Below are 18,437 nucleotides of genomic sequence, written 5' to 3'. Positions count from 1 at the left end.
TTCTAGCTGTGAGCAGTTTTGATTCAATTGAACCCACAAATGTTTATTGTGGTAGATGCTACAAAAACAGTTGCGCTGGGTGCCGGTGGCTCATACCTGTAATCCCAGCTACTCAGAAGGCTGAGATCTGAGGATCACGGTTCAAAGCCAGGAAAAGCTGTAAAACTCTATCTCCAATAAAACACCAGAAAAACGGAAGTGGCACTGTGGTTCAAGTGGTAGAGCCTCACCTTGAGCTGAAGAGCGCAGGGACAGCGCCCAGGCCCAGAGTTCAAGTCTCTCTCATGACCGACGAAAACAAAACAAACAAAAACCATAGCTGAGTACAATGAGCCGGGTGCTGGTGGTTCACGCCTGCAATGCTAGAGATTTGACGGATAACGATGTCAGGTTAACCCCGGGCAAATCCAGGCCGGAGGTGTGGCTCAAGGAATAACGAACAAGCCCCTGAGTTCCAGGCTCTGGCTCCAAACCCAAGTACCACGATGGGTGTCGAGTCCACAGGTGCCAGAAGGGGAGCCAGTTGGGGGTCGATTGTGAATTGCATGGGATGGCAGTCAGAGAAGCCGGCGGACCATTCACCAGTGCCCGCGAAGCCTAATGAGCCCGGAGACCAGACCAGGTGCCCAGCACCTGCGGAATCCAGGACGCCTCCACCCGGGGCCGGTTCGCGGCTGCGCGCTGCGGCCTCCGGCCACCAGGGGCGCCCAGCTCTCGCTCCGTCCGGGGCTCCATCGTTTCCGGGCACCGCGGCCCAGCGCCGCCATCGCCGTCCGCCGCTCCCGTTACCGGGGCAACCGCGGCGCCTCCTGGGGGTGAGCCCTGCCGGTCTCTCCGCGCCATTTTCAAACTGCTGTAGTTCGGGGCGGGTGACCGGGAGCTCGGGGAGCCGGAGGGCGGCGAGTGCGGGGGGCGATGCGGCGGCCGGGGCTGCGGGTGAGTCCGGCCTGGGGGCGGCGCCTGGGCCTGGTCTTCCGGGACGCTGCGGGGTGCTGGGGGGGGCGCGGAAGGGCGCGGGGACCCCGGACCCCCCCACCCCGGAAGCCGCGCGCGCGCCCCGGACGCAGGGGTTGATTTAAAGTTCAAGTGCGCCGCGTACAAACCCCGCGACCCTTCCCCGCTCAGGCCCGGGGAGACCCGGGGACCCGAGGACCTGGCCGGGGTCCGGCTCCCCGCCCTGGTGCCCACTGCGGAGAGGGCAGTGGAGATGAGCGGTGCCAGAGTTCAGACCCTCCGAGGTGACGTGGATGGGTCCGATGGGACGGGGAAGGGCGAGGGAGGGGGTCCCAAACTTCGTATTTCCTGCCCAGGCTGGCTTCGAACCCGCGATCCTCAGATCTCAGCCTTCTGGGTAGCTGGGATGACGCGTGAGCCACCGGCGCCTGGGGGTGCGGGGGGGGGGCTCGGCCTTGGCTTGGATTCGTGTTGATGCTCCTGGGGTTCCGTTTTTTGTCGCTTTCCCTCTCCATCCCCCCCCCCCCCCCACGCCCCGGCAGGAGGAGTTGGTGGGTGACATCCCCCCCCCAGCCCGGGTCTGTCAGGTAGGTTTTCCTCAGCCCCCCCGTCTCGCAAATCGCTGTTTCTGGAAGGTGAAGCCCCCCCCCCCCCCCCCCCCCCGCTGGAAAGGCCCAGGCAGGACCCAGAGGGAGGTTTGGAAAGGAGTACCAGGAACAGGTGCTGATTGACAAGTGGCCCCGGGCCGGGCAGGGCTGGACCGGACCCGGGAGACCCGGTGCCGCGCCACTGGGCAGCCTTCGTGGTGTTTGAGGAAGGGTGATAGCCATGGTCCTCCCCCCCCCACAGGGCGCTTGTAAGGATCGGACTTGTGCGACTCTTCTTCACAGGCACTCCGTGCGATCCGCCGTGGAGAACAACAGAGTTGCCATACCGTCGGTAGTTGGTGCAGAAATAGGAGCCCGAGGATGAGCTGGTTTATGGGAAAAGAGCAAAGTTTCTAAAGAAATGAACTTCTCATAAACAACTTAGTGTGTGCGTGTGCGCAGGCGCACCAGTCCTAGGGCCTGCACTCAGGGTCTGGGTGCTGCCCCTGAGCTGTTTGGCTCAAGGCTAGTGTGTGCTGACACTTGAGCCGCAGCTCCACATCCCGCTTTTGTGTGTGTGTGTGTGGTTAATTGGAGAGTCTTACGGACTTTCCTGCCCCCGCTGACTGGGAACCACAACCTTCAGATCTCAGTCTCCAGAGAGCTAGGATTACAGACGTGAGCCAACAGCTCCTGGCAGTATTCTTGTATAATTAGACGTTTGTTAGCCAGGTTAGCAATTGAGATTGGTCTGAAAATGTTTTCTCACCAATGGTCAATTTTAGTTTTAATATTTGCATTATTTAAGGAAGACAGGTATGTCTTAGAAATAAACATTTTGCCTTTTGCTTTCTGTTTAAGTCTTTTGAAACATGATCAACTTTATTTTCTTTTCTTTCCTGTCCTGGAGCTTGAACTCAGAACCCAGGCACTGTCCATTTAGTTTTTTCTCTCAAGGCTAGCAGTTGAGCCTCCTAAGTAGCTAAGATTACAAGTGTGAGCCACCAGCACCCAGCTTGGAGACTCACATTTTTGTCCAGGAGTGGCCTCAGACCATGATCCTTCTTCCTGTGCCTCCCACTTCATTGGGATTACAGGAATAATCCATCCACTACGCCTGATTTGTTTGTGGAGATTAAGTTTTGCTAATTTGCCCAGGCTCTCTGCCTCCCAAGCAACTGGGATTATAGTGGTGAAGCAGTATGCTGCCTGTGCAGTGTCTGGCCTCTTCTGCTCAAATAATACTTTTGAGATTCATGCACGTTTGCTAATACGTATCAGTAGTTCCTTCCCTTTTATCCCTGAGTAATAGTGCATTTTATCAATATGAGTTTGCTTATCCTTTCGCTGTTCATGTGTTTTTAGGATGTTTCCAGTTTGGGCTCATTTTGAATAAATTTGCTGTGAATATTCTGTCATCTTTTTGTGAATGTTTGCTTTCATTTTCTAGTATAAATGCCTAGACATAAAATGATGGTGTTATTAGCCTGGCTTTTCCCCTGCTGATTTTTACCATCCTGTCCCCCAATGTGTGAGCATTTCATTTGCTCTTAATCTTTGCTAAAATGGAGTGTGGTCAGTTTTTTTAATTATAGCCATTCTAGTATGGGCAAAAGTATCCCTCATTGTGGTTTGAATTGGTATTTCCCTGGTGACTAATGTTGAGCATATTTTCATAAATTATTCCTCCTAAAATAATCTTTTGCAAGGTACTTGTTCGTGTGTGTGTGTGTGTGTGTGTGTGTGTGTGTGTGTGTGTGTTGGAGCCTTGATCTTAGGGCCTTGTGCTTTCACTTGGCTTTTTTGCTCAGAGCTGGTGCTCTAACACTTGAACCACTCTCCAGTCTGGCATTTTGCTAGCATTTGAGAATAGAATCTTTGGAATTTTTTTCTGCTTGGGCTGGGCTAGAACTGCCATAATCCTACCTCAGCCTCCTGGGTAGGTAGGAAAATGGATGTGAGCCACTGGCCCCTAACCTGTTCAGGTCTTTTAACACAACTAAATTTAGTTTTAGCTTAACCATTTATTTATTATTCAGTTATATGTTCCATTTAATTAATTAATTAAATTAATGCTGGTCCTGGGGATTGAACTCAGGGCCTGGGTGCTGTCCCTGAGCTTCTTTTGCTCAAAGCTAGCACTCTACCACTTGAACCACAGCTCCACTTCTGGCATTTTAGTAGTTAATTGGAGATAAGTGTCTCTCACACACTGTTCTACCTGAGCTGGCTTTTAACTCTGATCCTCAGATATCAGCCTCCTGAATAGCTAGGATTACAGGTGTGAGCCACCAGCACAAGGCTTCCTTTTATATTTTATATACAAATCCTTCCTCAGATATTGTGAGTACTTTCTGACCCTCTTTCATTTTCTTTTTTTTTTTTTGGTCCGGTTGTGGGGCCTGAACTCTGGGCCTGAGCGCTGTCCCTCAGCTCTTCAGCTCACGGCTAGCGCTCTACCACTTGAGCCAGAGCGCCACTTCCGGCTTTTTTCTTTTTGCTTATGTGGTGCTGAGGAATCGAACCCAGGGCCTCAGGCATGCAAGGCAAGCGCTCTGCCACGGAGCCACCTTCCCAGCCCCATTCATTTTCTTTCTTGCGGGAAGGGAAGCACTGAGGTTTGAGGTCAGGGCCTTGCACTTGCTAAGCTGGTGTTCTCACTCAGCCACGCGTCTATCCCTTGCCTTTTTCATTTTTGTGATGGAGCATTTTGAGGAGATATTTTTAATTTTGATGAAGTCCAGTTTACAAGTAATTTTTCTTTTATGTTTAGTGCTATCAAAAGAGTTCTAAGTTTGGTCAAAATAGATTGTATGCAACTATGAAAATAAAACAAGGAAAACTGTTGAAATTGTTTCGGGCTGGGGAAGGAGTGTAAGAGGAGGCGAGACTGATTGTAATACACTATACATATGCAGAGATGTAACCGTGAAATTCCCCTCTGTATGCTAATTTAAAAATCTGAAACAGTTAAAAAGAATTATCTATTTACCTCTGGGAATTTTTTGTTTTCTTCTACAATCTTTATTGGTTTAACTTTATATTTAAAATTTAGGAAGAGATATGTACTTTATAATACAGCATCACAGATCATAAATGTTAGCTTTATAAGCAGTAAATTAATTTATCTTAAAAAGGAACGAAAATAATTGTTTCATATGAAAATAATCTTAGGTTATTGAGAAACACCAATAGCAGCTCTAATAACTGTGTTTCATTCTTCTTTTTTAGGACTTTAAATTTTGAAGTGAATAGACCTGGTTCTGGAAGGCGAGATGACCACAGCTGCAGAGAGGAAGTTTATTAACGTCAGAAGAAGATTAGATCAGCTGGGATACCGGCAGACTCTGACAGTGGAGTGTTTGCCTTTGGTAGAGAGAATTTTCAGGTAAAGTGAGAAATACAGACCTAAATATAGCTAATCCAGTCCACTGGTGTAGTTTGTGGTTGCACTTCCTTCTTCCGTAAAGAAGTGGGTAGACATTTAAGTCCTTTGAGTTATTAAGTCATTTAAGTGACAGGGTCCTTATCTGTTTTTCCTCCAGTCCTGCTCTCCCATCCCTTCCTGCAGGGCTCACTTACTGTTCACACCGCTTTTCTGAGCAGACATTTAGGAGGGTTTCTCTGTGCATGGAACTAGAGCTGAGGAAGTGCTGATATAGTCGAGAAATACTTTTCCTTTTTTTGTTGTTAAGAAGAGCTGGAGATTGAACCCTCAGGTGAATTCTCTACCACTGAGTTGGACTCCCAGCCTGACTCTTCCCTCCCTCCTTTCTTTCCTTCTTTCTTGGAGCAATGCTGGGCTTGAGCTGTAGGTCTCAAGTTTTTACTTGGCTTCCTTTTGCTTCATCTTCACTAAGTATGTACTAAATAAATGTCCTTCTAGCCTACATTCTTAGATCCTTAGATCCTCAGATCCTTACATCCTTACTTGTGTGAGTCTTACTTGCTTAGCCTGGAGCTTGTGTAGGCTGGCGATTCTGAGTGATTCAATGTGTATGTACTTTAGAGCGATCTTGTTTTGAGAAATTTTAGGGGACCTGATACTTTGAAAGAGCCTGAAAATTTGGTATCACTTAAGATATATTTTAAGGTTAGAAATGTATTTGGAAGTATGTTTTAAGTTTACTAAAATAATTAATGGAATGTTTTCTTGTATTTATATTTTCTATTTTTTAATTTCAGTGATTTAGTTCATACTACAGAAAGCCTTCGACAATTAAAACTATCTTCTGTGAAAGCTGAAAAAGAAAGTGCAAATTTTGATTTTGTCTTGGAGCCCTATAAGCTTGAAAATGCAAGATTGAGTAAGGAAAATAATGAATTATACCTGGAGTTAATGAGACTGAGAGAGTACTCAGAACAAAACACTAGAGGTAAAGGAAAATCGGTAATTTGTATGTGCAACATCTTTGCTCTTTTGGCTTTACATGTAGATAAGGCTAAGGTCTAATTTTGAAATTGCTGATTATAAAAAAACGATAGCTCCCTGAATACCACCAGATGTGAATGGAAGTAGAGATAAGGAATTGCTGATATTAATAAATAAATATGCATTCTGTAGCTAGGTCAGACCTCGATATATGTGGATTAAAATTTAGAGTTAAAATTGCTAGAATGTTAGCAATGAGGAAAAGCTTTTGTTTTTCATTGAAAATGAAAGTGGTAAAGTAAGGGAAAGCCATGTTTAACCAAGTTTCTGACCTAGGAAGTAGATAGTATAGGATGATTTCAAAGATACCAGGCCTAAGATAGTTATATGATTATTCTTTAAAAAATTATTATTACTATTATTATTATTATTTGCCAGTATCAGGGTTTGAACTCAAAGTCTCCTCTTGCTCAGCTTGCTTGCTCCTGGTTGGTACTCTACCACTTTAGCCACACCTCCAGTCCTTGGTTATCTTACTGTAGATTGGTACTTTATGCCTGGCATGAATTCATAGTCCTTTAGTTTTATACCCAGTTTACTGGATCAAAAGCCATATTATGTATTAAGCACCTATAGCAACATAAAACAGTATTTCCCCTTTGTGTTTAGTGAGATATTTGCAGTTTTGTTAATAATGGTAGAATAATGGGCTTGAGACAAAGCATGCATAAGAAGAATCAGGTGGAGCCTTTCTTGATTTGACCTTTTGTATTTTGTGAAAGGGAAGAACTTCATAGATTTCTTGATCTTTAGTCTTTGACTCTTTTTCATCGTAAGAATTGAAAACAGCATTGAAGAAGAGTACACTTGAAACAGCTGATCTGAAATTTCTAAATAACCAATATGTTCATAAACTCAGACTTTTGGAGAAAGAGAGTAAAGCTAAGAATGAAAAAATTCAACAACTTCAAGAAAAGAATTTGCATGCTGTAGTACAAACTCCAGGTAAGTCTATTCATTCTTAAATTTGTTAGGATTATAATAAAGACAAAATGGTGGGTTATTTATTCCTGAGGACCTGTTTTCTTTTCTTTTCTTGTTTTTGCTAGTTCTGGGACTTGAACTCAGAGTCTGGGCACTGAACCTGAGCTGCTTTTGCTTAATGCTAGCATCCTACCACTTGAGCCACATTCCCAGCCCAGACCTGTTAACTTTTCATGTACAACTCAAATCTTGGCCAGATGCTAAAAAATGATAAACTGTTGCCGGGTGCCAGTGGTTCACGCCTGTAATCCTAGCTATTCAGGAGGCTGAGATCTCAGGACCACAGTTCAAAGCCAGCCCGGGCAGGAAAGTCCATGAGACTCTTATTGCCAATATATTATCAAAAAAACAGAAGTAGAGCTTTGGCTCAAGTGGTATAGCGCTAGCCTTGAGCATAAAGCAGCTCAGTGACAGCATCTAGGCCTGAGTTCAAGCAAAAAAAAAAAAGATAATTTATCTATGCATTTTAGACCAGGACAAGTTTGATCATTCTATCCATTAGAAAAAGTTAAGTCCTGCTAGTTTTAAACATAATTAAGAAAATATTCCTTACTATTTGAGGTTATATCATACTTACATTACAGGTGACATCTATTTATTTTGGGTTTGCTGTTTCAATTTTCAGTTATCTGGCTCTTTGACATTGCTTAATGAGGATGTATACTTTGCCAGTTTTTTTGTTAGTAATAATTTGAGCTCATAATAGTGAACTACAAGACACACTCAGCTTTTAGTCTTACTAAAACCTAATATCTATATAGTAGAGTGTCAGATTAAATCTGAGTCATATGTCACACATGAAGGCACATAAACATTTTATAGTCATGACCAAATGAGTGGATAATGAAAATGTGATTGTGTTAAGTCAAATAAGCCAAATTCAGAAAGTCAAATTTGTTTTATTTCTCCTGATTTTTTTTTTTTTTAAGGTGGCAAGAAAAGAAGCATTGCTTTCAGGCGCCAGCGGATGCAAATTGATGAGCCAGTCCCCCCCCCTGAAGTCAGTTCTTACCCAGTTCCTCAGCCTGATGACCCTTACATTGCAGACCTTCTTGAAGTGGCTGATAACAGGTACGTTAAATCATTTACAACTCGGGTTGTATCCCAGGGTAATCAATGCTCAGCATGCTGAGTTCGGTCCTTAGCATCAAAATAAAAATAATGTGTTTTGTTTTGTTTTGTGGTGGTGGTTCTGGTGGTTCTATGGTTTGAACTCAGCACTTGTTAGGCAGGATTCTACTATTTGAACCACACCTCCAATTGTTTTGCTTTGGCTATTTTTCAGTGAGGTTTTAAATTTTTGCACCTAGTTGATCTCAGACTAAAATTTTCCTACCTGTGGCCACCTGTGTGACTAGGACCACAGGTGTGTGCCACTATTTATTGAAATAAAGTCTTACTTTTTTACCCAAGCTGATCTTGAACCCATGATCCTATGATCTCCACCACCTTAGTACTTCAGAATACAGGCATGAGCCATAGCATCCAGCTATAATCATACTGGCTTAGTTGACCACTGGTTTGCTGTAAATCTCTTGGTAAGGAATGCTTTTGTCTTGGTAACTGTTGTGCCCCTTGTTCCTAGCACAAAATTTGTGTACAGGTACTCAAATATTGCCTTCTGAATCTGTAGAATATTGCTGTGAAACTTTGATTTCAAATGGGTTATGTATCTGAAAATTTTGCTTTAAAGTAGGTTAGTGACATCAAGAACCTATTTCAGGAGCATTGCTTAGACATTTAGTCTCATCTTTTAGTTTATCTTTTTTAGGCATCTCTTCAGATTTATTTCAAATGCCAGTTGGACATGAATAGATGTATAAGTGGATTTGAAAGTCTTCTCTCATGATTTCTCTAACTCTGTATTTATATTTCCTTAAACTGGAATCAGATATAAATTCTACTTAATTAAAAATTCATTAGGCCTCTTGGGCAAGGCACTGTGCAAGTGTTCTGAGATATGAAGAGGGAGGAATAAGATGGTATTACTGTTCTTTAGAAGTCTGTAGTCAGTGGTAGAGATGAACGAGGAATACATGAGATGCCAAGAAGAAAATTATAAGAGGTTCAGGAAAACAAACGAGTAAGTACTACCAACACCAAGGGTATCTATGGGAAGCACTCACCCTGGATCCATTGAGGGAATATTGCACATAGTGCTTTGTAGATGGTGCAGAAAATACTGAGGAATTCTTTGCATTTAATTATCTTAGTCTAATCTTAAAAAAATTGGTTGAAGAACTGATGATTTCTTCACTAATTTTGCTTAGTCAGTATATGTACCAATATGTACATACTTACTTAGGCATGCAGTATTTTGTGCCTTGCTCTTCTGTTAAAGTTATAAATTGACAGTCAGACAATATAGTGTTACATTCTTACTATAATCCCAGCTACTTGGGAGGCAGGGATAGTAGAATAGTGATTTAAGGCCACCTAGACAAAACTGTTAATGAGACCCCTGACTCAACATCTAGTTGGGCATGTTAGAATACACCTGTAATCCAAACTACTCAGGAAATGGAGGCAGGCATATAATAGTTCTAGAATAGCCAGGACAAAAGCCTAAGTAAGACCCTACCTGGAAAATAAACTAACACAACAAGGGCTGGGAATGTGGCTCAAGCGGTAGAGTGCTTGTCTAGAAGGTGAGTAGCCCTGAGTTTAAACTCCAGTACTGCTAATTTAAAAAATGTTACAGCCTGGGATCCCTTAGGTAAAATGTTAGTATTATTTAAAAATTGATTTGGGCTGCAGAGTTGGCAGCCTGTTTTTTGTTTTGTTTTGTCTTGTTAATTAATTAATTTATTTTTTGGCAGTCCTCAGAGCCTCACACTTGCTAGGCTGGTGTGACACCACTGAGCCATGCCTCCAGCCCTGTTTCTTACCGGCTTCTTTAGGATAGGGTCTCACTTTTACCCAGGCACATACCTGGGCAGTGATCCACTGACTTTAAGCCTTCCTGTCATCACTAAGATCACAGACATTCATCCAGCTTCCCTTCTGAGAAGACAGTCTTCTAGATTTTTCTGCCTGTGCTGTCCTGACTCCACGATCCTCCCAGTCTCAGCCTCCATGTAGTTTGGGATGACATGTGCATGCCACTGTGCCCAGCCATGGGTTGAGAAGAGGTCTCACAAGGTTTTTTACCTCTGCTAGTCCTGAATCATAATTTTCCTGAGCCATAAGTCTCCTGTTGAGAGTCTCTCAAGTGTTGGGATTATAGGCTTGAGCCACAGACCTGGCTGACATTAGTTACTTTTGATGTCTGTTTAATAGAGGTAGGAACTTGTGGAGAGTACACTGTATCTATGGATCATCACAATGAACCCTTGTGTTACCAGTGCATATTAATGAGAAATTTCAAAATTCACAAACCAAAATAAAACCAGGCCTGCCTTTATCTTTCCTGTAAAAACCTATTGAGATATTACAAATCCATTTGAGTACTTGTAGAATTGAGATAGTTTGCACAAAATATGTTCTTTTAAAATTTACAGGTTATAGAACAAGTTGGTGTTTTTACCTTAGTCACTTGGAAAATTGTTCTCTTAATATTTTCTTTCAAGGATTACATAGTAGTTTATTAAATAATCCAAAGCTAATTAGACTTAGAAAACTTGCTTTAGTCCCTTATTTCACATAGTGATGCTCTGAAGTTTGAACTAGACCTTCAACTTTTTGGACCTAAGACTTGGTAGTAGGACCTCAAAGAGTTGTCCTAAGTATCAAAATAGAATAGAGAGCTGGGCACTGGTGCTTCACTATAGCCCTAGATACTCAGGAGGCTGAGATCTAAGAAGCATGGTTAGAATTCAGCTTTGGCAGGAAAGTCTATGAGACTCCTTTTCTTAGTTAACCACCAAAAATCCAGAAGTAGAGCTGTGGCTCAAGTGGTAGAATGCTAAGCTTGAGCAAAAAAGCTTAGGACAGTGCCCAAGACTTGAGTTCAAGCCCTAAGACTGGTATCCACGCTTGTGCGTGTGCATACACACAGACACAGACACACACACACACACACACATACAGAGTAGTGTGATGAGTGTATTGGTACATTGGGTACATCGCATAATGTGCCCAAGTTTCAAGTTATTTACCACTGAGATTTCTACCTGTTCTCATGCAGTTCTCTCTCCAACATGACATAGTCTATTAATGTTGCGGCTTTGGGACTCTGGCACGGCGCTTCATCACTCATTAAGAAGCAGGAAGTGTGGAATTTGTCAAACAACCATCTACTTTCATATCATTCATTACAAATGTGTTTCAGGATTCAGGAACTTCAGCAGGAGGTCCAGCAGCTACAGAGCAAGCTAGCAGTGATGGAAAGTGGAGTGAAAGACTATGGCAAGCAGGTAGGTCATCATTACTTATATCCCTATAGCTGTAAGGATACTGTGGTCATAACTACAGTTGTCTTGTACCTGATATCACTGAGTTTTTATGCAGCTTTTATCTTTATCAGTTTTTTGGTAGAATTAATGCCTTGAATGGCCTGACAGCACTGAGCTCCCTTCATTACTCATTGAGGCAAATAGCATTTTTTTGTGTAGTTTTAGTTTTCTTTTAGGTGACACATCTATATCCCCAAATAAAATTTAATAAACACACTGTTCTTTCCATCTGAGGAGGGATTTTATTGATGTGTACTGTTTTTTGTTTTGATTTGATTCTTAGGGTGTGTGTGTGTGTGTGTGTGTGTCTGTCTGTGTGTGTGTGTGTGTGTCTGTGTGTGTGTGTGTCTGTGTGTGTGTGTGTGTCTGTGTGTGTGTGTCTGTGTGTGTGTGTCTGTGTGTGTGTGTGTCTGTGTGTGTCTGTGTGTGTCTGTGTGTGTGTATGTCTGTGTGTGTGTGTGTATGTTCTGAGGCATGAACTCAGGGCCTGTCTTAGGGTGTGTGTGTGTGTGTGTGTGTGTGTGTGTGTGTGTGTGTGTCTGTGTGTGTGTGTCTGTGTGTCTGTGTGTGTGTGTCTGTGTGTGTCTGTGTGTGTGTGTCTGTGTGTGTCTGTGTGTGTGTGTCTGTGTGTGTCTGTGTGTCTGTGTGTGTGTGTGTGTGTTCTGAGGCATGAATTCAGGGCCTGTGCACTGTTCCTGAGCTTTTTTGCTAGCACTCTACCACTTGAGCCACATCTCTACTTCTGGCTTTTTGGGGTTAATTGGAATTGTGAGTCTCGTGGACTTTACTGCCCAGGCAAGCTTTAAACTGTGATCCTCAGATCTCAGCCTCTTGAGTAGCTAGGATTTCAGGCATGAGCCACTGGTACCCAGCTAGGTTTTTCTTTTTTCTTTTTTTCTTGTGGTACTGGGGATTGAACTCAGGACTCTGTGATTGCTAGGAAGATGATTTACTACTTGAATCATCTTCAGCCTCATTTTACATTGGTGATTTTCATAGCAGCTGAGATTGAGATGGAGTTTCATGAATTTCTTTTTGCCTGTGCCGGCCTCAAACCATGATTCTCTGAACTCTGCCTTCCAGGTGGCTAGGATTACATGCTTGAACCACTATAGATGGCTTCCTCTTCATTTTTTTATTAGGATAAATTAACTGTGTATAGGAATTGCATTATGGTATTTACATAAATGCATATAATGTACTTTGATCAAATTCCCCCTCGGTCCCCTTCCTTTCTCACTCCTTTTTGAAAGTTTTTAGTAGATTTCATAATGCTATTTACGTGGTGTGTGTGTGTGTGTGTGTGTGTTATAAAAATGTACTCCTAGAGTCCAGGCACTGGTGGCTTATACCTGTAATCTTAGCTATTCAGGAGGCTGAGATCTGAGAATTGTGATTTGAAGACAGTGCAGACAGGAAAGTCCATGAGATTCTTATCTCCAATAAACTACCAAAAGCTGGAAATAGAGTTCAAGTGGTAAAGTGTTAGCCTTGAACAAAAGATTTAAGGGACAGTGCCCAGGTCTTGAGTTCAAGCCCCAGATCTGGCACACACACAGAAAAATGAACTTCCATAATATTCCCTTCTATCCTCTATTCTTCCTCTCCCCCACCATTCCTTCCTCTTCTTCCTGACAGTCTCCTGTCATATTAATATTTTATATGTCTAGATTCTACATATGAATGAAACGTAATTTTTTTGAGTTTGGCTTTTCTCACTTAACATAAGTATGCTGTTTTATAATTGTAGGTGTTTGCCGTTTGAACATACATGTCTGAAAATTACTCTTTTGAGTGGCTGTATTTTGGTGTGTTTTTTTGCACAATCGGTTTTATGAAGCAGCAAGGGATTATTGAAGGCAGAGTTAAATCAGGCATAGTGAGCTCTTGTCCTTTTGTGCTTTCTGCTGATGTCTTAGTTAAATTGCAAGCTTGCTCTCTCAATGTGCTTCCTGAAGCTTAACCTGGGTGACGTGTTCCTCCCGTTCTGCTCATGGCTGCATATTCTGGAGTGCTATAACTATGTGTTGGTATAACTCTGTAAAGAACCTTGCAAGAAAGGAAATCATGTCAAGCAAACATTACAAAGAGATGCTTAAAAATATCAAACATGTATGAGTTGGCTGTTATTTTCCCGTTCCTATTCATGCTTCCGTGACATTTTTCTAAGTACTTTATGAACATACCCCAGCCAGACTTTGCCATCCTCTGCAACGTCTGTAATGTTGGTCCCCATGGCCAAAACTTCCAACAAACTGTGGCTATCAGTCTACTTGAGCTCACTCTGCCCTTTGTCAGATATTACTGCTCTTCTTTTTGCTGAGTTTATTTTGTTTTCTTCAGCATGTATTTCACGTTGTGAGGGTGGGGGGGTCTCAACAATAATAATAAGTGACAAACACAGTAACCAAAACACTACTGTAACTTTCTCTGTTTTCAAGCTCATTTCCAGGCTTAGCATACCTTCTCAGGATTTACCATGGCTCAACTTCTTAATCTTTAAAAAAAATTTTTTAAAGTCAGGTTCCAGTGGCACACACGTATAATCCAAGGTTCTTGGGAGGTAGAGACTGGAGGGATTATGGTTTGAGACCTTCCCAGGCAAAAAGTTCATGACACACTATCTCATCAGAAAAAGCTGCGCGTGGTGGCACACATCTATCATCCCACTGCTAGCTTGAGGCTTAGGTATGTGTATTGCAGTCCAGGCTGGCCCAGGCAGAAGTAAGACTCTTCTCAAAAAATAACCAGAGCAAAAAGGGTCTGAGACCTGTCTCAAGCAGTAGAGCACCTGCCTAGAGCATAGTATCCCTGAGTTCAAACCCCAGTACTGCTACTACAAAGCAGTACTTATATGTACTCAGGCTTAAAATTTAATGGGTAGAGGATTATTCTTGCTATTAAGGTCTAATTCTTCACACATGTGTAATCACCCACAAGTTGCCTTTTATTACAATCTAATCATAGTGAGCCATTTCTACTACCTCAAAAGTACTACACTGTGTTATGTTTTGTGTCACTACCTAGTGTGGTTTATATCCTTTTTGGATGTATTTGATAAGGCCTATGCTGCTTTCCACAGGCACAAACATACCATACAGAGTAAGTAAGCCACTTCATTCCCTTAACTACTTTGATGCCATGTACTGTTTCCTTTGTTCTGCCATGAAACCAGCAAATTTTGGTTTGCTTACTTGAGCTTTTTCTATGAAGGTGAATCTTCCTGAAAGTTATAGTCAATGCTTTAGTCATTCTACACCAGTTCTATGCACAATAATTGGTGAATATTTGATCTTCATTTCCTTTTTCTTTTAAAATGTGTATTTACTTATTTATTCTGGAAAAGAAAAAGCTTGCAAGTGTGTTTTTCATTCCAAATTCTTGCATGTGACTTAGTAATACCAATTTATGGTTAATAGTGATCTTTTTGATTATCTGCTTTCTGAATAATCAGTAATTAAATTTGCTCCGGCTTTTTATTTTTATTTTTATTTTTTTTAAATTTTATTTTATTTTATTTGAGAACATACTGTACAGAGGGGTTACAATTACATGGGCAGGATAATGCAAGGCTTTTTATTTTTAATGTTGCGGTTGAGTACAACTCGGTTTCCTTAGTGTTTTGCATTTACTCATTCTCTTCAGCAGGCACTGAAGTCGCTCAGACTCAGGTTTGGTATTTGAATGTATTTGTTTGCTAGCAACTTGCTTTTTGTATTAGAAAATTGCCTAATTAGGAGAGGGAAATTTTTTAAATTTAAAATTTTTTTTTATTGTGAAAATACCATACAGAGGGGTTACAATTACATGGGCAAGGTAATGAGTGCGTTTCTTATGGAGCATTGTTGTCTCCTCCTTTGTTTCCCCTTCCCAACCTTCTCCCCTCCCCCCTCTGGGCCCAAAGATGCTGGAGGGAATGTGAACAGAAGGGAACCTTACTGCATTGTTGGTGGGAGTGTAAACTTGTTCAACCACTTTGGAAAGCAGTATGGAGGTTCCTCAAAAGACTCCACATATGACCCAGCAATCCCACTTTTGGGCATTTACCCAAATGTTCACAAACAAGACCACACTAAAGCTACTAGCACAACTATGTTTATTGCAGCATTATTTACCATAGCTAAGATATGGAACCAACCCAGATGTCCCTCAGTAGATGAATGGATCAAGAAAATGTGGTATACATACACAATGTAATTCTATGTCTCCATCAGAAAGAATGACATTGCCCCATTTGTTAGGAAATGGAAAGACTTGGAAAAAATTATATTAAGTGAAGTAAGCCAGGCCCAAAGAAACATAGGTCCCATGGTTTCCCTTATTTGCAATAACTAGTATATGTCTGAGACAAGCAGAAAAGGTCAGATAAGTTGATGTTAGGCGAAATGAACCCCAAGATAGGATTCAAATTTTTTTTCTTTCTTGCTGTTGTTTCTAACACATTTATAAGATTTATAAGATGATTTTTTTTGTTGCTTTGTATGTCCCTCCCCCACAGTATGACCCCTGCTTTCACTGCATTTGATGTTGGTATAATTTGTGGAGGGGAAGGGAAAAATTTTTTAATTAGAACCTATTTAATTACAAATTAAACTAGAAAATAATTATTATAAAATTAAGTTGGAATCAATTCAGTGAAAATATTTACTATGAAAACTGTGACAATCCTGTTGGCATTTTCTGTGCTACTTATTTTGTTCTGCATATAGGCATTCTATCTTTGGGAAAATGTGATTGTTAATTTTTGCACAGGCTCTGGGAGATAATAAAAAAGTTCATTCCAAGATCTGGCTCATTCCAGATGTTAGAAACTGATTGCCCCATTTTGTATCTCCAGATTGAGCTGAGAGAACGAGAGATAGAGCGCCTGTCAGTTGCTCTGGATGGTGGGCGGTCCCCTGATGTCCTGTCTCTGAAGACCAAAAATAAAACCAATGAAAAGCTAATTGCTCATCTGAACGTTCAGGTAAAAATCTATTAGAATAATTGTTGATAATGGTCTATAGATTTGTACATGGGACAAGATTGCCCACTAGGCTATTATTTATTTGATAGGGACAAATTATCTAGAAATAGAGCACAGCTATTGAAAAATATTGTTCTTAAAGGATATTCAATGAAGCAAGAATTATGACACATCATAGAGTTTAAAATTCAAAAGAAGAGAATAAACTATGGACATATTGTGATCTTCAATTTGCTTTTTTAAAATGTGAAAATGTACTTGGTAAGAAAACTTACTGAAAGAGAAATTCCAAAATGTATTAACAAAGCTTGTCTTTGTATGATGGTTGTCTTTGTATGATGATGGGATATATCCTTCTTTATGGCTTACTTTATTTAAAATTTTTTTTAGCTAGGACTGGGAAAGTGGCTCAGTGGTAGAGTGCTTGCCTTGCATGCATGAGGCCCTGGGTTCGATTCCTCAGTACCACATAAGCAGAAAAAAGTTGGAAGTGGCTCTGTGGCTCAAGTGGTAGGGTGCTAGCCTTGAGCTGAAGAGCCGAGGGACAGCGCCCAAGCCCAGAGTTCTGGCCCACAACTGACAAAAAAAAAAAAAAAAAAAAAAAATTAGCTAGGCATTTTTATAGTATAAAAACAGCATGTAAATATATAAATATTAACAAATATATGAGTATACATATATTTCTTTTATACTATTGTATATATTTGTTTATATATAGTATACACATATATGTGTATATATATGGTAGGCATATAATTCAGTGGTAGAGTACTTGCCTTGCATGCACAAGGCCTTGAGTTTGATTCTCAGCATCACTAGTAAAACCTGCATTTGGTAGGGGATAGGGGGAGCAAGAGAGTTCCATAATGTAAGACACATTACTGTATTTAGTATCAAGAAATATCAGCAGTAGCTCTAGGACAGTGCTATCCAATAGAATTGCAATATGAGCTAAATATGAAATTTACTAGTTTCCAGATCTTACAAAGTAAAAAAAAAGTGGGATTAATTGTAATAATGTATTTATTCCAAAATTCTTATCTTTGAATCAGGACTTATGAAATCCTGTATACATTTTACATTTATAGCACATCTGAGATTGAACCTTCCATAGTTCAAGCGCTCAGTAGCTACATCTAGATGTGAGTGGCTATTCAATTGGACAGCACCATTTAACATATCATTGTGATATTTCTGCTGATAATTTTAGATCTCTGGGTAAAAAGTTAATGCAAATTTCTTAGTTATTTTTTTCCTTCTGTGCTAGAAAACCAAAGCTAATAGATACATAGTTGGATTAAATAACCCATTGTCAGTTTCTCAAAATCAGTATTGCAGTATAAAAATATAAAGTAGCTGTTGTAATTTTTGTATCTTTTAAAATGTAGTTTTAAAAACTATTAGTTGGAAGGCTCAGTATTTAGGATAATTTTCCAGTTCATATACTTCATGACTTGAAAATTTAATTTAGGTTGACTTTCTTCAGCAAACTAATAAAGAGTTGGAGAAGCACATTCAAGAGCTTTTGGAAAACAAGGAAACAGTGACAAGCGAAGTTGTTAGTTTAAGTAACAGAAATGAAAAACTCTGCCAAGAATTAAGTGAAATAGACCAGTTAGCGCAGCAGTTGGAAAGACATAAAGAAGAAGTGTTGGAGTCTGCTAATAAAGAGCTTGGGGAAGCAAAGGTAATGCCCTGTTTGGTTGTGGGAAAGTTCACTAACTGCTGGGTGGCAGTGAGCTTTGAGCCCTTCTGACTTCCTATTCAGGATAGAGGTATGTTTATCTGGTGTTTTCATTTTTTGCTTTTGTTCAGTTCTTAAGTTTTTTTCTACCTTGTAAATGATTGCATTTTTTTTTCTAGTTGTTTAAATGTTTTTCTATAGCACATATGAGAAATTTCTTTTTTATTTGGTTGGTCGTGGAGCCTGAACTCTGGGCTTGGGCTCTGTCCCTGAGCTTTTCAGCTCAAGGCTAGCGCTCCACCACTTGAGCCACAGCACCACTTTGGCTTTTTTTTGCTCATGTGGTGCTGAGGAATCAAACCCAGGGCCTCATAAATACATGGCAAGCACTCTACCACTGAGCTCCCTTCCTAGCCCTTTGATAAATTTCTAACCC

At 41.1% G+C, this 18,437-nt stretch overlaps 1 protein-coding gene across 3 annotated transcripts in view; it reads left to right on the top strand.

The window, feature by feature from the left end:
* Nucleotides 1-795: 795 nt before the first annotated feature.
* The window catches only part of Cep135 (centrosomal protein 135), a 55,572-nt gene continuing 37,930 nt past the window's right edge, over nt 796-18,437 (top strand). Inside the window, exons 1-8 of one of the 3 annotated variants that reach the window (XM_070012231.1) lie at nt 796-815; nt 4,773-4,929; nt 5,727-5,917; nt 6,751-6,918; nt 7,887-8,028; nt 11,228-11,312; nt 16,189-16,317; nt 17,789-18,004. In XM_070012231.1, the coding sequence (XP_069868332.1) occupies nt 4,817-4,929; nt 5,727-5,917; nt 6,751-6,918; nt 7,887-8,028; nt 11,228-11,312; nt 16,189-16,317; nt 17,789-18,004 (1,044 nt within the window). In that variant the 5' untranslated portion in view covers nt 796-815; nt 4,773-4,816. Of the gene's footprint in view, nt 816-865; nt 937-1,087; nt 1,239-4,772; nt 4,930-5,726; nt 5,918-6,750; nt 6,919-7,886; nt 8,029-11,227; nt 11,313-16,188; nt 16,318-17,788; nt 18,005-18,437 lie in introns of those variants that run through there. The other 2 variants (XM_070012230.1, XM_070012229.1) reach the window with 2 other exon arrangements.

The sequence above is a fragment of the Dipodomys merriami genome, unplaced genomic scaffold, assembly GCF_024711535.1.
Source record: "Dipodomys merriami isolate MVZ:Mamm:240054 unplaced genomic scaffold, mDipMer1.0.p SCAF_9, whole genome shotgun sequence".
Lineage (NCBI taxonomy): Eukaryota > Metazoa > Chordata > Mammalia > Rodentia > Heteromyidae > Dipodomys > Dipodomys merriami.
Note: the sequence above shows the minus strand (reverse complement) of the source record. Positions and strands in the feature narration are given on the sequence as shown.